General features: G+C 41.8%; 1 protein-coding gene across 2 annotated transcripts; it reads left to right on the top strand.

The window, feature by feature from the left end:
• Nucleotides 1-2,348: 2,348 nt before the first annotated feature.
• LOC148139370 (uncharacterized) lies at nucleotides 2,349-13,795 on the top strand. Of its 2 annotated transcripts, none has more exons than XM_087980733.1 (3): nucleotides 2,349-2,802; nucleotides 4,174-4,323; nucleotides 12,967-13,795. In XM_087980733.1, exons 1-3 carry the CDS (start codon nucleotides 2,469-2,471, stop codon nucleotides 13,233-13,235), a joined length of 753 nt encoding a protein of 250 aa, XP_087836859.1. In that variant the 5' UTR covers nucleotides 2,349-2,468; the 3' UTR covers nucleotides 13,236-13,795. The 2 variants fall into 2 exon arrangements, with proteins under 2 accessions (XP_087836859.1, XP_087836857.1); XM_087980731.1 differs by having other exon boundaries at nucleotides 2,411-2,802; nucleotides 12,964-13,795.
• Nucleotides 13,796-15,314: the final 1,519 nt, after the last annotated feature.

The following is a 15,314-nucleotide window of genomic DNA, read 5'->3' as shown; positions in this document are numbered from 1 at the left end:
TTGAAGGTTTGAAAAATGTGGTGCTGGAAAAACACAGCAGGCCAGGCAGCATCGAGGAGCAGGAGAATCGAAGTTTCGGGCATAAGCCCTTCAGGAAGAAAGGTGGGAGGTGTCCCCACGCATAATGGTGGTATCTATATGTCCACACTCTGACATGTCTTGCAGCGCCTACCGTGACAGGGTTGTATGGAGTTGTCCTGACAGCCGGGCAGTTTGCTACGAACAATGATCTGTTTGAGGTTTGGCGGTTGTTTAAAGGCAAGCAGTGGAGATGTGGGGACGGTCTTGTTGAGGTGTTCATCCTCATTGATAGTGTTGCAGGTGACCGCCAAGGGACACCTCCCACCTTGTACATGGCAGGTACACATGTGACTCACCCAATGTTGCCTATCTTATACGTTGCAGGCAAGGATGCCCGGAGGCATGGTACATTGGAGAAACCGAGCAAAGGCTACGACAACGGATGAATGGGCACCGCACAACAATCAACAGACACGAGTGTTCCCTCCCAGTTGGGGAACACTTCAGTGGTCCAGGACATTCGACCTCAGACCTTCGGGTGACCATCCTCCAAGGCGGACTTTGGGACAGGCAGCAGCGAAAAGTGGTCGAGCAGAGGCTGATAGCTAAGTTCGATACCCATAGGGAGGGCCTCAACCAGGACCTTGGGTTCATGTCACATTACAGGATGACCACCATTGCACTACACACACACACAGGCACTCCTATACACACATATGCACAGACACCCACACTCACACATGCACCCCCTCACAGACTTCAGACACTCTACACTCAGTACACACACACACACATACGCTTTCTCACACTCACAACCCCTAACCCAGACAGACAGACACACACACACAGACAGAAAAAGACCCACATGCACACATATATTTTGTGGGTTAAATTTATACTTGCAGGGTTACATTGTACTTTGCTCGAAAACTGCATGAATTCATGTAAAACTCTGTTATCGCACTTTTTAGATCAGAATCAATCTAAACATCATGGCATAGACAGAGAAAATGGGGGGCTAACACCTTCAACATATTGTCAAGCTATTGTTAACTGCTAACCTGAGAATGCAACTTTTTAAAAAAAGGTTTTGTGATTTACACATGAAAGAAGTGAAACTACCATGGTATTCTAACAGATGAAAAACTTAACAATCAATTTTTCAATGTATAATTTCAGTTACATCACACTAAATATTTGCTATAAATTTTGTTAGGATTGAGCCCTCCACTATCACCTGATGAAGGAACGACACTCCGAAAGCTAGTGTGCTTCCAATTAACTAGTTAAAAATCACACAACACCAGGTTATAGTCCAACAGGTTTATGTCAAGGCAGTGACATGAAAGAAATTTTGGGATTTGCATTTTAATCAATCGAAACCTGCATCTCCTTTCCAACTGATTCAAGATTTAATGGGAGGGAGTCATCCATTTTGGGTTTGTTCAACACATTCATATCAGTTGGGGCTGTTTTCCCTGGAGTATCAGAGGCTGAGGGGTGACCTTATAGAGGTTTATGAAATCATGAGGGGCATAGATAGGGTGAGTCAACAAGGTCTTTTCCCCAGCATGGGGGAGTCCAGAACTAGAGCACATAGGTTTAAGAGGAGAGAGATTTAAGAGAGACCTAAGGGGCAACTTTTTCATACAGAGGGTGGTGCATGTATGGAATGAGCTGCCAAAGGAAGTAGTGGAGGCTGGTACAGTTACAACATTTAAAAGGCCCCTGGATGGGTATATGAATAGGAAGGGTTTAGATGGATATGGGCCAAGTATTGGCAAATGGGATTAGATTAATTTAGGATATCTGATTGGCATGGACGAGTTGGACCGAAGGGTTTGTTTCCGTGCTGTACATTTCTATGACTCTATGCTGCGTCAGTGACTTGAAGCAAACTCTGGGATTTGCGTCTTAATCAATTGAAACCTGCATCTCCTTTTCAACCGACTCAAGGTTTAACAGGAGGGAGTCAGCCATTTGGGGTTTGTTCAATACAATCGCAGCTGTTGAATAACCCTCTGATCCTTTACTTATGAATTATGTGTCTGAAGCCTCTTCCCTCACTAACGCCCGATGAAGGGTCAGTGCTCCAAAAGCTAGTGCTTGCAAATAACCCCGTTGGACTGTAACCTGGCGTCCTATGACTTCTGACTTTGTCCACTCCCCCCCCAACACTGACATCTCCACATCATCAACTCCTGGAGGGAGAGGAAAGACGAGGGTCCAGAAGGACTCACCCTCAACCGGCTTCTGGGGTTTTCCTTCTCTCCACGATCACAAACTACATCCATCCCAGTCTTCACCTTCATCTACTCCTCAGACCACAAGCTCCACCTCTCCCAACGATAACTGACATTTGCGCATGCGCCGGTGTCAATAACCGACTTCCAGTAAAAGCGGAAGGACCGTCGGGTCCATGGAGGTAACTTTCAGTTAAAAACAAAATGGCGAAGGAACTGTCGGACCCGGAGGCACAAGGCCAACTGAAAACGGGCGGCAAGTCGAATCGTGGGATCCTAATTCCAGGAACGGCTGACGAAATGTGCGAATATCTTAAACACTGTCCAGTCCAGGTGAAGGAGGGGTCGGATCCTGGAGTACAACTTCCAGCAAAGGCAAATGCACAGCTGGATGCTGGGACACAATTTCAAGGAGCGGTGGATGGATATTGGGAATACCAGAGCTCATACTTGGTGTGGATCACGATAGTTGTAGTTCTGATCACTTTAATGTACAGATGCTCAAAGTGCCGGAAGAAGTTGTGCCTCAGGTTCAGAGGTTAGTGATCAGGGGCAGGAGTTTGTCCTGACACCTCGTCGCCCTCAGGCGAGATCAGAGAGATGGAGTAAGGACTTCGAGGAGGTTTGCGAGGGGAAAAGAGAGTTGGTGCAGGATGTTGATAGAGAGAGTGAGTAAGCGTAGGAAGGAGAGCACGTGGGAGGTTGGGTGGGCAGAATGGGACAGGAGATGGCTGAAGAGTGAGGCCTGTGAGAAAGGAATGTGTATATGATAGGCAGGGAACTTGTGTTCATACTGTATTTGTGTAGTGTTTACTGCCCATCCCCAATTGGTGAAGTTGGTGAGCCACTGCCAAGAACAAGCCCATATGTGTGACTGTACCCAAACCACCATTCAGAAGAGTTTTCCTCAATTTTAACCCAGGGATGGTGAGGCAAGTAATACAGTGAAAGGGTGGTATGGTTGGTCAGTGGTTAGCTCTTTTGCCTCACGGCGCCAGGGATTCAGGTTCGATTCCACCTTTGGGCAATTGTCTTTGTAGAGTTTTCACACTCCCGTCTGTGTGGGGGTCCTCCCTCAGTCCAAAGCGGTGTAGATTAGGTGGATTGGCCATGCTAAATTGTCCCATAGGGTCATGCAGCATGGCAAAAGGCTAGTTGGCCCAAACTGGTCCATGGTAACCCCATTTCCCTGCACCTGGCATCCATATCCTTCTAAATCTTTCCTATCCATGTTTGTCCAAATGCCTTTTAAATGTTAATGTACTCACCTCAACCACTTCCACTGGCCGCTCATTCCATATGTGTGGCACCTTCTATGGAAAAAAATTGCCCTTCTGGTTCCATTTTATTCTTTCCCCTCTAACTTGAAACTGCTGCCATCTCGTCCTCGTTCCCCCAACCCTGGGAAAAAATACCGAGTGCATTCACCTGATCCATGTCTCTCATGATGTGATACACTTCCATAAGGTTCCCCCCTCTCAGTCTCCTACACTCGAAAGAAAATAGTTCTGGCGTGTCCAACCTCTCCCTATAACTCAGACCATTGAATCCAGGCAACATCCTTGTAAATTTCTTCTGCATTCCTTTCTGGTTTAATAATAATCTTCCTATCACAAGGTGACCCAAACTGAAAACTCCAAGTGTGACCTGTATAACTGGAACATAATTTCCAACTTCTAGACTCAGTGCCCTGACTGATGAAGGCCAGTGTGTTGGTGAAGTTGATGAACTATTCAACCACCTCGTTGGAGGCCAATTGTCTTATGACCTGTCTTTTTACAATGTCCCTGTTCTGAATTCAATTCACCCTTTTCTCTTTCAGTGATAATCTTGTTCCTGTTGAGTTTGAGTAAAATACTCATCATGTGTCTCGATGACGGATTCATTATATGATCTCTTTTTATCCTAGTGGAATGTTACGGAAAAGGGGATATACACAAAGATATTCTGATGAACAGTTCTGTCTATGACGACGATCCCAGAATTCCTTTTGTTTTCTACGTTTACAAAGTTTCTCGAGAAATTGAAGATCTCCGAAATGCCCTGCAATATGCTGAAAGTAATATTTTTAATTTCTTGTCAGTTTTTCTCCTTTATAGTTTTACACTCTGTTATCTGTTTTAATGGAAATATAAACATATTTGAAACTGGCAACCCAAACAGGATGAAAGGGTTCATGCACTGTTATATGTGCACGATAAGATGTTTAATACCCAGGCATTCCTTTTTGGGCTAGGTCTTGGTCAGGGGTTTTGATCAGCTGTAAGCAGGAGTACCAAAGATCTGTTGCATGTCTGGTACAAGGATTAAGGATATCAGTTCGAGGCTGGAAAAGAATTTTGAGGGGGACAGTAGGGACCCAGTATTCACCATTCAATGTTGGTGGTACCAACTTGATAGGACTAGAAAGTACATTTTTGCTGAAAGTCTTTGTACACTTCGAAGCTAAGTGAAAAATATTTAATCAAAACTAATGCTGAAAATAAAGAACATCCAAAGTAGTAATCTCTGGATTGCAAGCTGACCCATAAGCAATTGGCATTGGGTAATTAAATTCAAGGAGTTACCTGCATGGCCCAGGTTGGTGTTGATGGAATGGACACAGGCTCTAGGACTGGGGTAAAAGGGAGCTGTAAGGGATGGGTTTCAATGAACCTTGCTGGGAAGTGTCCTTGCAAATCGAATAACAACATCTGTAGAGAGAGCTTTAAACTAATTAGAGTGGGGGAGAAATTGGGAGAGGAGAATGTTGGCTTACAAAGCAAAACGATATGGCAGCATTACAGGGTAGTCGTTTGGATAATAATGACTAGAGGGAGACAGGAGAGGAAGGAGTGTTCAAATATGGAAAAATAGCAGAAAATAGGGTCAAAAGAGGAAAAAGTGGTGAAAAGGCAAAAGTAATGGCTGTTCACTGAATGCACATTGTATTCAGAAGAAAGTGGATAAATTAATGCCATCATAACAGGTTGATACTTATGATATTATAGCCATTACAGAGATGAGGTTATAAGACGATCAAAGCTGGCAACTAAATATTCAGGAGTATGTGACTTTTCAAAAGGATAGGTAGGAAGGAAATGATGGAGGGGGAGATGCATTGTTAGTATGGGATGGATAAGTCTAATAGAAATGATCTTGGATCGGAAGATGGAGAATCCACTGATAGGAATAGTCTTTAAGCCCCCTGACTCTAGGTACAAGTTGGGACAGAGAATAAATCAGGAGATAGTAAGGTCATATAGGACAAAAGCAGGACATTAATCATAATTGACTTTAATTTTATGTTAGATTGAGGTTGTCAGATTGGCAGGGGAAGCCATGAGAGAGAATTATGGAATGTACTAGGGACAGTTTCCTAGAACAATACCTTGTGGATCCAAAAATGGATCAAGCTGTTGTGGATCTGGTGATGTATACATTTTAATGAATGATGTCAGAATAGAAGATCTTGGAACAATGACCATGATACAGTAGAATTTAGCATAAAGTTTGAGAGGTACGAACTTGTGTCAAAACATTTGTGCTATTTTTAAATAAGGCTAATTATAAAGGACAGAGTGGAACTGGCTGGAATGCTCTAGAAAAAGAGTTTAGCAACAAAGATAGTTGAGGAACAGTTGCAGACATTGAAAAAATAGTTTGTGGTTCACAGCAAAGATATATTTCAGTGAGGAAGTTAAAGACAGCATCAAATTGAAAGGAAAATAAAACATAATATCTGGCAAATGTTAGTTGTAAGCCAGAGGACTAGGGTAGGGTTAGAAACTTAACAAAAGATGACCAATAAGAAAGAAAGAGGGAGAAAATAAAATTTGAGGGTAAGCTTGCAAATAATATCAAGATGGACAGCAAGATAATCTTTAAATATATACAAAGGAAAAGAGAAACCAATGGCCTCCGAGAGAATGAGACTGAGGAAATAATAGTGTGGGAACCGGGAAATAGCAGAGGAGTTGAATATATGCTTTGATCAGTCTTCACAGTATCTTCCAAACATATTCCAATATTAGTAAATTCTTAAGGTGGAATAGGATGAAAGGAAATAAATAAATCAAGTATCTCAAGAGAAAAGGTACTGAGATAATTAAATTAGTGTAAAGACGATAGGTGCTCTGCATCTGATGGAATGAATCCTTGGATGCTAAAGGAAATAGCTACAGGGATAGTGGATGAAGTCACAGTAATCTTCCAGGAGTTCTCAGATGTAGGAGAAGTTTCAGAGGCTTGGAAAACTGCCTATATAACAACTATATACAAAAAGAGTAGACAAAAAAGGGGTAACTGCAGGCAGTTAGCTTAATATCTGTTATTGGGAAAATATTAGTCTGCTATTATAAAAGATCTAATAACAGAGCATTGAAAAAATATGTATTAATTAAGCAGAACCAGTATGGCTTCATGAAGAGAAATTATACCTGACAAACTTATTCAAATTTTTTTGAGCAAGCAGGCATTTGGTACGCATTCCTTTATTGGTTAGTGCATTGAGTATAGGAATTGGGATGTCATGATGTGGCTATACAGGGCATTAGTTAGGTCACTTTTGGAATACTGTGTGTAATTCTGATCTCTCTGCTGTGGGAAAGAGGTTGTTAAACCTGAAAGGGTGCAGAAAAAATTTACAAGGATGTAGCCAGGGTTGGAGGGCTTGGATTATAGGGAGAGGCTGAATAGGCTGGGGCTATATTCCCTGGAGCTTCGGAAACTGAGTGGTGTCCAAATAGAGGTTTATAAAATCATGCGGGGCATGGATTGCTGAGGCAGCTGAATAGCTAAGCCATTTTCCCTGGGGTGGAGGAGTCCAAAGCTAGAGGGTGAGAGGAAAGATGTAAAAGGGACCCAAGGGGCAACTTTTTCACACAGAGGGCGGTACGTGTATGGAACAAGCTGCCAGAGGAAGTGGTGGGGGCTGATACAATTGCAACATTTAAAAGGCATCTGGATGGATATATGAATAGAAAGGGTTGAGGGAGATATGGGCCAAGTGCTCGCAAATGGGACTAGATTAGGTTAGGATATCTGGTCAGCATAGTCGGGTAGGGTCGAAGGATCTGTTTCCATGCTGTACATCTCTGACCCTATGATATGATTTGATTTGATTTATTGTCATTTGTACCTAAGTACAGTGAAAAGTTTTGTTTACGAGCAGTACAGGCAGATCATAGGGTGAAAAAAAGACTTGGACAGCGTAAGGCATGCAGGTTAAACCACACAGGAGATGTGTGAGGCAAGATCAACATATTAGCATTGTTTGAAGTTAGACAGTCCATTCTAACTAATCCAAAGTAATGAGTAGAAAGCAGTGGCTGTGACGTTTTGATTTTCAAAAGGCGTTTGATAAGTTACCACACATGAGGCTACTTATAAAGACAAAAGCCCATGGTATTGCAGCAAGTATATTCTTAGGGACAGAGGATTTGCTAACTAATAGAAGACAAAGAGTTGCAACAAGTGGGCAGTTTCAGACATGTATTAATAACTTAGATGAGGAAATTGAATGTAATACAGTCAAGTTTGCAGATGACACAAAAATAAGTGGGAATACAAGTGGTGAGGATGACACAATGAATCTGCAGAGGGATGTGGAGAGAATGGAAACAGACCCTTCAGTCCAGCTTGTCCGTGGCAACCAGATAACCTAAAGTAGTCTAGTCCCATTTGCCAACATTTGGCCCCTATCCCGCAAAACCCTTCCTGTTCATATACCCATCCAGGTGCCTTTTAAATGTTGTAATTGTACCAGCCTCCACCACTTCCTCTGGCAGCTCATTCCATACACGCACCACCCTCTGTGGGAAAAAGTTGCCCCTTTTAAATCTTTCTCCTCTCACTTAAAGGTTGTTTGCCCCTTTGGAAGACTCTCTGAGCAGAAGACACAATCTCACAAGTCAGACAGACAAGTGGAAAAATTTATTTTCTCAGTTATGGAACTTGTGGACTTCCTTATAACGGAGGGGTTTTCGGGCTGGGTCATTCAGTAGATTCTTGGCTGAGATGGGCAGAATTTTAATCAGTCAGGGAATTGAGGGTTGTAGGGAAAAGGCAGGAAAGTGGAGTTGAGGATTCTCAGATCAGCCATGCTGAATGGTGGAGCAGACTCAATGGGCTGAACGGTCTACTTCTGCTCCTATGTATTATGGGCTTATTAAAGATGGTCCACACTGCTGCTACTGACCGTCTTAGGTGGCATGAAAGTTAGTGAGCATTTGCCAGACCAAACCTAAATATTGTTCAATCTTGCTGCATTTAGAAAAAGACTGCTTCAGTATCTGAGGAGTTGCAAATGGTGATGAACATTGTGCAATCATCAACAACCATCCCCACTTCTGGCCATATGATGGCAAGGAGGTTATTGATTTAGCAACTGAAAATGATTGCACAAAGCACATTTCCCTGAGGAAGTCCTGCACAAATGTCCTTGAGCTGGGATGACTGACATCCAACAGCCACTATCAAGTTCCTTAATACCAAGTATGATTAACCAGTGGAGAATTTTCTCCCCTGATTCCCATTGATGCTATACTCTGAAATGCTACCTTTACATCAAGGGCTATCACCCTCACCTTAGCTCTCGTATACAGCTCTGTTGTCCATGTTTGAACTAAGGTTGTAATGAGGTCAGGAGCTAAGTGGGCCTGATGGAAAGAAAATTGAGCATCAGTTAGCAGGTTATTGCTGTGCAGTACTGCTTGATAGCACTTTACTGTGTTGGATAGTGAGAAAGACTGATGGAAATAGTAATTGGCTGAATTGGATGTATCCTGCTGTTTATGTGCAGGACATACTTGGACAATTTTGCACATTATTGCATAGAAGCCAGTGTTGTAGCTGTACTGGAACAGCTTTGCAAGGATTGTCACAAGTTGAAGCAAATATCTTAGGACAATTGATAGAATGTTGTCGGGGCCATAGCCTTTCTGGTATCCAATGCTTCTGATTCCCATGGAATGCATTGAATTGGCTGAAGGTAGGCATCTACGATGCTGAGAGCCAGTCTGGTCTACATGTGCTTGCAGACACACAGCGATGTGGTGTTTCTTAACTGTAAATTGAAATGGCCAAGCAAGCCACTCAATTCAAGGGCAACTAAGGATGGGTGGCATATTTAGTGATGTCAGCATCCTATAAGTAAAGAGAGAATATGACAAAACATGCTAACATTCTGAGGAAGTGAAGAGGATGGTAATGCACAAATGGCAAATCATATTTATGAGCATTAAATGGTAAGGGAGGCCCTGGGAGAAACAGTGCAGTGATAATCACTGATCTAATTTTGGCCTCATCTTCACATTCCTGTCTATACCTGATGATCTTTAACTCCGTTGTTGGTCAAGGACCTATCTACCTCTGGCTTAAAAATTTTTGATGAACTTGTTTTCACCATTCTCTCAGAATTCCAAAACTCCTAACTCCCAGAACGAAAAAAACTCTCCTCATTGCCATCCTCGTGGAAGATCCCCTCTGTGTAAATTCTGTTTCCTAGTCTTACTATCATACTATCATAATCCTTGATGTGATATTAAAGGGTGTAGGAGCTGACGGTCGTGCTGATGCACATTCACAAATTCATGAGTGGCAGGGTAATTGATAAGCTGTTATCTTTATGGATTCTTGGCTTTGCATAAAAGGATGTGGAATAGTAAAAAATAGAAGCCATGCTAACTTTTATAAATCTAGATAAGCCTTAGCTTTATTATGCCAACTCTGGGCACCACATTTTAATGGAAATGCTCTGGAGAGGATGGAGACATTTTACAAGGAAGATAATGGACTTTAGTTCTCCATATTACCGGTTCTCCAACTTCCACGGTCTTTGGCCATAATCATCTTGTTTTAAAATCTTGAATGTGTTCTGCTCTTAAACTGTTTCCGTATTTCTGCTTTGTCTCGCTCACTCTGCTACCCTCTGTTTTGTCGCTCACTATTAGGTATTCTAATTACTCACTCTTAAGTGTTTGTCAAGAAATTCGAGTTGGCCATTGGTCTTCATCTTGAAAAGTTCTTCTTGTTTGCCTTTTTTTTCACAAAACATACTCATGAGTGTGTCTCTGAACCCAGTTCAATGTTGTCTTTTATTTGTATTCTGTTATCTTGCTCATAAGGAGGCTTATTATTTCAGGATAAGGTGAGAACTGCAGATGCTGGAGATCAGAGTCAAAAAATGTGATGCTGGAAAAGCACAACCAGTTAGGCAGCGTCCAAGGAGCAGGAGAGTTGATGTTTCAGGTCATTCCTGATGAAGAGCTCATGCTCGAAACATAGACTCTTCTGCTCCTCGGATGCTGCCTGACTGGCTGTGCTTTTCCAGTGCCAGACTTTGTGGTTTGTTATCTCAGTTGTACAGATAATCTACGCTTGGTTCCAAATAATGCCAACAGCACAGGTTCGATTCCTATTCAGGTTGTGGTAGACTTTGAATCTCCTCCTTCCCTGGAGAAGCATCACTAGTAAAACTGCTGAGAAAGATGCTCAATGAGGCAGTAGCCTTTAGGTAAAGTGCACTTGGAACTTCTTGGTTGCATTTCAACTTTCACAGTCATACAGTAAGGTCTATTAAATGCAACATTTCTCTAAGTTATTCTGCTTAATGAACACATTCTTGTTTCCCAAGAGGTCTGGCAAGCATGATGTACCTTGGTCACTATTCCTGTCCTGTTCAGATGAGAGGTTATTAAATTTCTTCTGATCATATTGCTGTTTTGTCCAGATGTGGTAATATCAATGAAAAACATTAAACTGTAACAAGATAATATGTAATAATGATCCATCTCTGTTAATGTGTGCTTCATATTTGTAGACTTTCTGTGTCTACCATAAGGACTGAATCATCTGCATTTCTTGCATTATTTATTAGTTTGAGAGGCTGGAGATGTTGGGATCCCTACCATATCCATGACAGGGAAATCTTTGGAGGAGATTCTTAGGGACAGGATTTGCTCACATTTGGAAAGTTATGGACTTCTTAGTAATAGGCAACGTGGCTTTGTGCACTGGAGGCCATGTCTCACAAACTTGATTGAGTCTTTTTGTGGAAGTGACAAGGATTGATGAGGACAGGGAGTGGATGTTGACTTTGTTAATTTAGCAAGACCCATGACAAGGTCATTCATGGCAGGCTGACACAAGTAGTAAGGTCAGATGGAATCCCCAGTGAGCTGCTAAGATGGATATAGAACTCGCTTAGTCACAAAAAGCAGAGAGTATTAATGGAAGTGTGTTATTCTGATAGGAGATTTTTTTGCCAGTGGTGTTCCACAGGGATCACCTGCTGGGGCCACTGTTATAAACAATTTGGAAGAGAATGTGGGTGATCTGATCGGTAAGTTTGCAGACAACAGAATGACTGGGGAAGTTGTGGATAGTGTGGAGGATTGCCAGAGGATTCAACAGCATATAGATAGGTTGGAGACTGAGGCACAGAAATGGCAGATGGAATTTAATCTGCATAAATGTGAGGTGATGCATTTTGAAAAGTTTAATGCAGGAGGGAAGTGTACAGTAAATGGCAGAACCTTTGGAAGCATTGCCATTGTGTGATCTGTGCATAGAGGTCCACAGTTCCCTGAAAGTGGCACACAAGTGGATAAGTGCATATAACATGCTTGCCTTCCTTGCTTGGGGCACAGAGTATAAAAATTAGCAAGTCATGTTATAGCTGTGTTGAACTTTCGTTAGGCCATATGTGGAATATAGTGTACAATCCTGCTTACTGCACTACCAGAATGATGAGGAGGCTTTGGAAAGAGTACAGAAAAAATGTACCAGGATGGTTTTGAGAGTATTAGGTATGATGGGAAATTGGGCAAATTTGGTTTGTTTTCACTTGAACATTGGAGGCTGAGGGGCAACCTGATGGAAGTTTATAAAATTATGATAGAATGGACAGTCAGAGTCTTTTTCCCAGGGTAGAAATGTCAATTACTATGAGACATAGGTTTAAGCTAAAAGTGGAAAAGTTTAAAGGAGATGTGAGAGACTTTTTTTTCATATACAGAGCCTGGAATGTGCTGTCAAAGGAGGTGCTAAAGGCAGATATGATGGCAAGATTATTTAGTAGGCAAATTAACAGATACATCAAGAGGCAGGAAACGGAGGGATGTGGACCACGTCAAGCCCAAAGATTTTTCATTTGAAAGGCATTATGCGTCAGCGCAGGCTTGATGGGCCGAAGGGCCTGTTCCTATAGTTGGCAGATAGTGGGTCCTCTGTGCATGTGAAATGTTAACTAGGGATCGTAGAACAAAGGAAAAGTAAAAGAATGAGGAAAAAAATTGCTTAAGATCTTGAACACGTAAGGATCTTTCTAATTTGCAGGTTTGTCAGGGAGTGAGCTGGTATTATAGTCTCAAGAGGATTGCCGTCTCAAAGAGCCAATAAAGGCACAGCAGATAGACATCCTTTTGGTGCAAGCTTCCACGAGGAAGATTTTTCTCATGGATTATCTGTAATTCAGTCTTCGAAGGCAGTGGAAGCAGATTCAATCATAAATTTCTAAAAAGAATTAAATAAATACTGAATGGGCTAAATAGATGGAAGATTAATTTCACAGCTTTTCAAAAGAGCTGGCACATACATGATGGGCCGAATAACCCCTTGCATTGTATTGTCATCTGATTGCTTACTCATAATCTGAGACAAAAATAATTGCAATACAAACACTAAAAAGAGAAATGACTAATCCTTATTAATTTCATAGCAGAGAAGCGAACATTGAAAAAGAAAGACATATGTGCTGTGATCCTATTGGAAAAGGCATCGAATGCATGGAATAGGCAGATCGATGTAGATCATCAAGGCATTTTTGATGATAAAACTGTGGTTGTGCGAATTCTCTGGAAAGAAAAGTGGTTCCTTTTTCCTAGGAAAATTCAGAAGGGGCCTGGATACCAGAAAGCGATGAGGAAAGTCATTCAGAGCATCAGGGATTGGGAACAAAAAAAAGTGAAGGTAACTGTTGTGAGATGTTGAAGATGGCAGCTGTGGAAAAAGATCTGCTACCCTGCCAACCCATAATAGGCTCACACAGAACATAGGAAAGCAAACTTAGCCAAACTATACCAACAACACCCAGAATGCCTCAGCAGTGACCAAGCAGGCTGTCGAGTGAAACCAGACAGCACTCGCAGACGAGGGAATACACTTCCCAGCACCCACTAACAATGTCAGATCAACACAGCTATCCCGAAGCCCCGAGGGCAGTTCACAACCCAGCGATACCAAAGCAACACAAAGAACAGGTCAAACAGAGAGGCACCAGCAAACGCATTACTCCCAGGACAAGACAATGGAAGCACCATACTGTTTTAGAGGAGACATTAGCACCTACCTGCAAAGAGAAATGGAAGCTCCGAACCCGGTGATACTGCTAGGATGTTGCATTGTACAGAGAATCAGGACACTCATCCGATCACTGTTTTCGATTAGCATCATTGTAACTAGATTATTCCATTTCCAGATACATTGTATTTTCCCCATTTCTAATAAGCCTTATTGTACAAGATTATAATAAAAAACTGGCTTATTTCTCAGCTCAAGGAAGAGAAATTCTCGGCTACCTGTACAGACCGTCTGTGCTGTTTCAGCTTAGTCAATTTATCTTCCACGATATTGCCGTATTAGTAAACTATTAGTCAATTTCACTTTGAATTGTGCTTTGTGATCTCTAATTTATCGAGCAAATTTCTCCAACACAGCAGAGGAAGACATTCCAACCAGAAGTTCTCTACTCGACAGTTCCTTTTCCTTTTTCTTTTCTTCACTCTTTGCAGCAGTCCCTCTCCCCCACCCCCAACCTGTAACTTTTTAAACTACCCCTATTCATAAATGGAATCTGTGTTGATCCCTAAAGACCCCAGTGAGATCGCACTTTTTTTCTTAGTGTATCCAGTCTTTCCTGATCGATAACAACCTCTCACTTCTGGTATCATCCCAACAAAACTTTATTGCACCTTCGACAGTGCCTCTTGAGCCTTTAATGTGGGGATCTGACTGTTCATAATGCATGTATTGTCGAACTAAGATTCTATATATGAACATAACTTCGCTGTTTCTCAATTCTATCTTTCTAAAAATGAACCCTTTGTTTCCTTTTTATAACTTTGTTCTTCTGTCCCATACTTTAAATTTGGCAGTTCCATCAAGCTTGCATATAAATTCTCTTGGTGATCAGATCTCAACTCTTTGGGAAAGAGTCAGTTTAGAAGTTTACTTTAGATTAAAATATGCAGTAGACATGCGATGTTACTCACTCCAACGTTGATTCCATTGCATTTCAAACCTGCCGCAGGAGTCACTGCCAGAATTAAAAAATAGTTGTTTAAAGGAGAAAAGCACCTCCTCCTCATTAAAGACATGTCCCTCATAATTGGAGGTGGCAGAGGGGGAATGTGGTAAGTAATCATCCCCAGTCCCAGCCATGTGCCTCTTTCACACTGTACTCCCTTCTAATAGAAAAGCTGTCTGATCAGTATTACAGAATTACAATTAGGACAGGCATTATCATGATAAAAATCTAGAGGGAGTGTGAGAAAGTGGTGGAATTAATTCTATTACAAATTACAGCAGTTTGTAATCCAACAGCAGCCGAGAGTGGTAAGACATATGGTACTTAGCAGGATTTATCATCAAATTAAATGTGTTGTGAAACAACACAGGACAGGTGATCAAAGCCTTAGTGAGGTAGCTTTCAAGGAGTATGTCTTCCTTTAACAATGTGAAGAAGGAGAGAGCTTCACAGAATCTTAAAGCATGAGGCTGAGGTATCTGACAGGACATCCACCAATACTGAAAACTGAGGATGTACAAGTGGCTAGAACTTGGAGTTCAGAGACTTTGAAGCATTATCCAGATAGAGATGATTATAGCACGGAGAAAGGTAAGACCATGCATTTGAACACTGACGAGAATTTTCAATCAATGGTATTGGTGGTTTGTGACCCAAAGTAGATAGTTGAGAAATGGGAGAACCAGTGATGGAAAACAAGTTGGGTGGCAAATGCTCATTAGTGGGAGATTTATCTGCTTTTGCTGAAAGCTGCAATGCTCTTG

Source organism: Chiloscyllium plagiosum, unplaced genomic scaffold (genome assembly GCF_037043375.1).
Source record: "Chiloscyllium plagiosum isolate Xiang-an unplaced genomic scaffold, Cpla_swu_hap1 HiC_scaffold_38, whole genome shotgun sequence".
NCBI classification, from domain to species: Eukaryota; Metazoa; Chordata; class Chondrichthyes; order Orectolobiformes; family Hemiscylliidae; genus Chiloscyllium; species Chiloscyllium plagiosum.
Note: the sequence above shows the minus strand (reverse complement) of the source record. Positions and strands in the feature narration are given on the sequence as shown.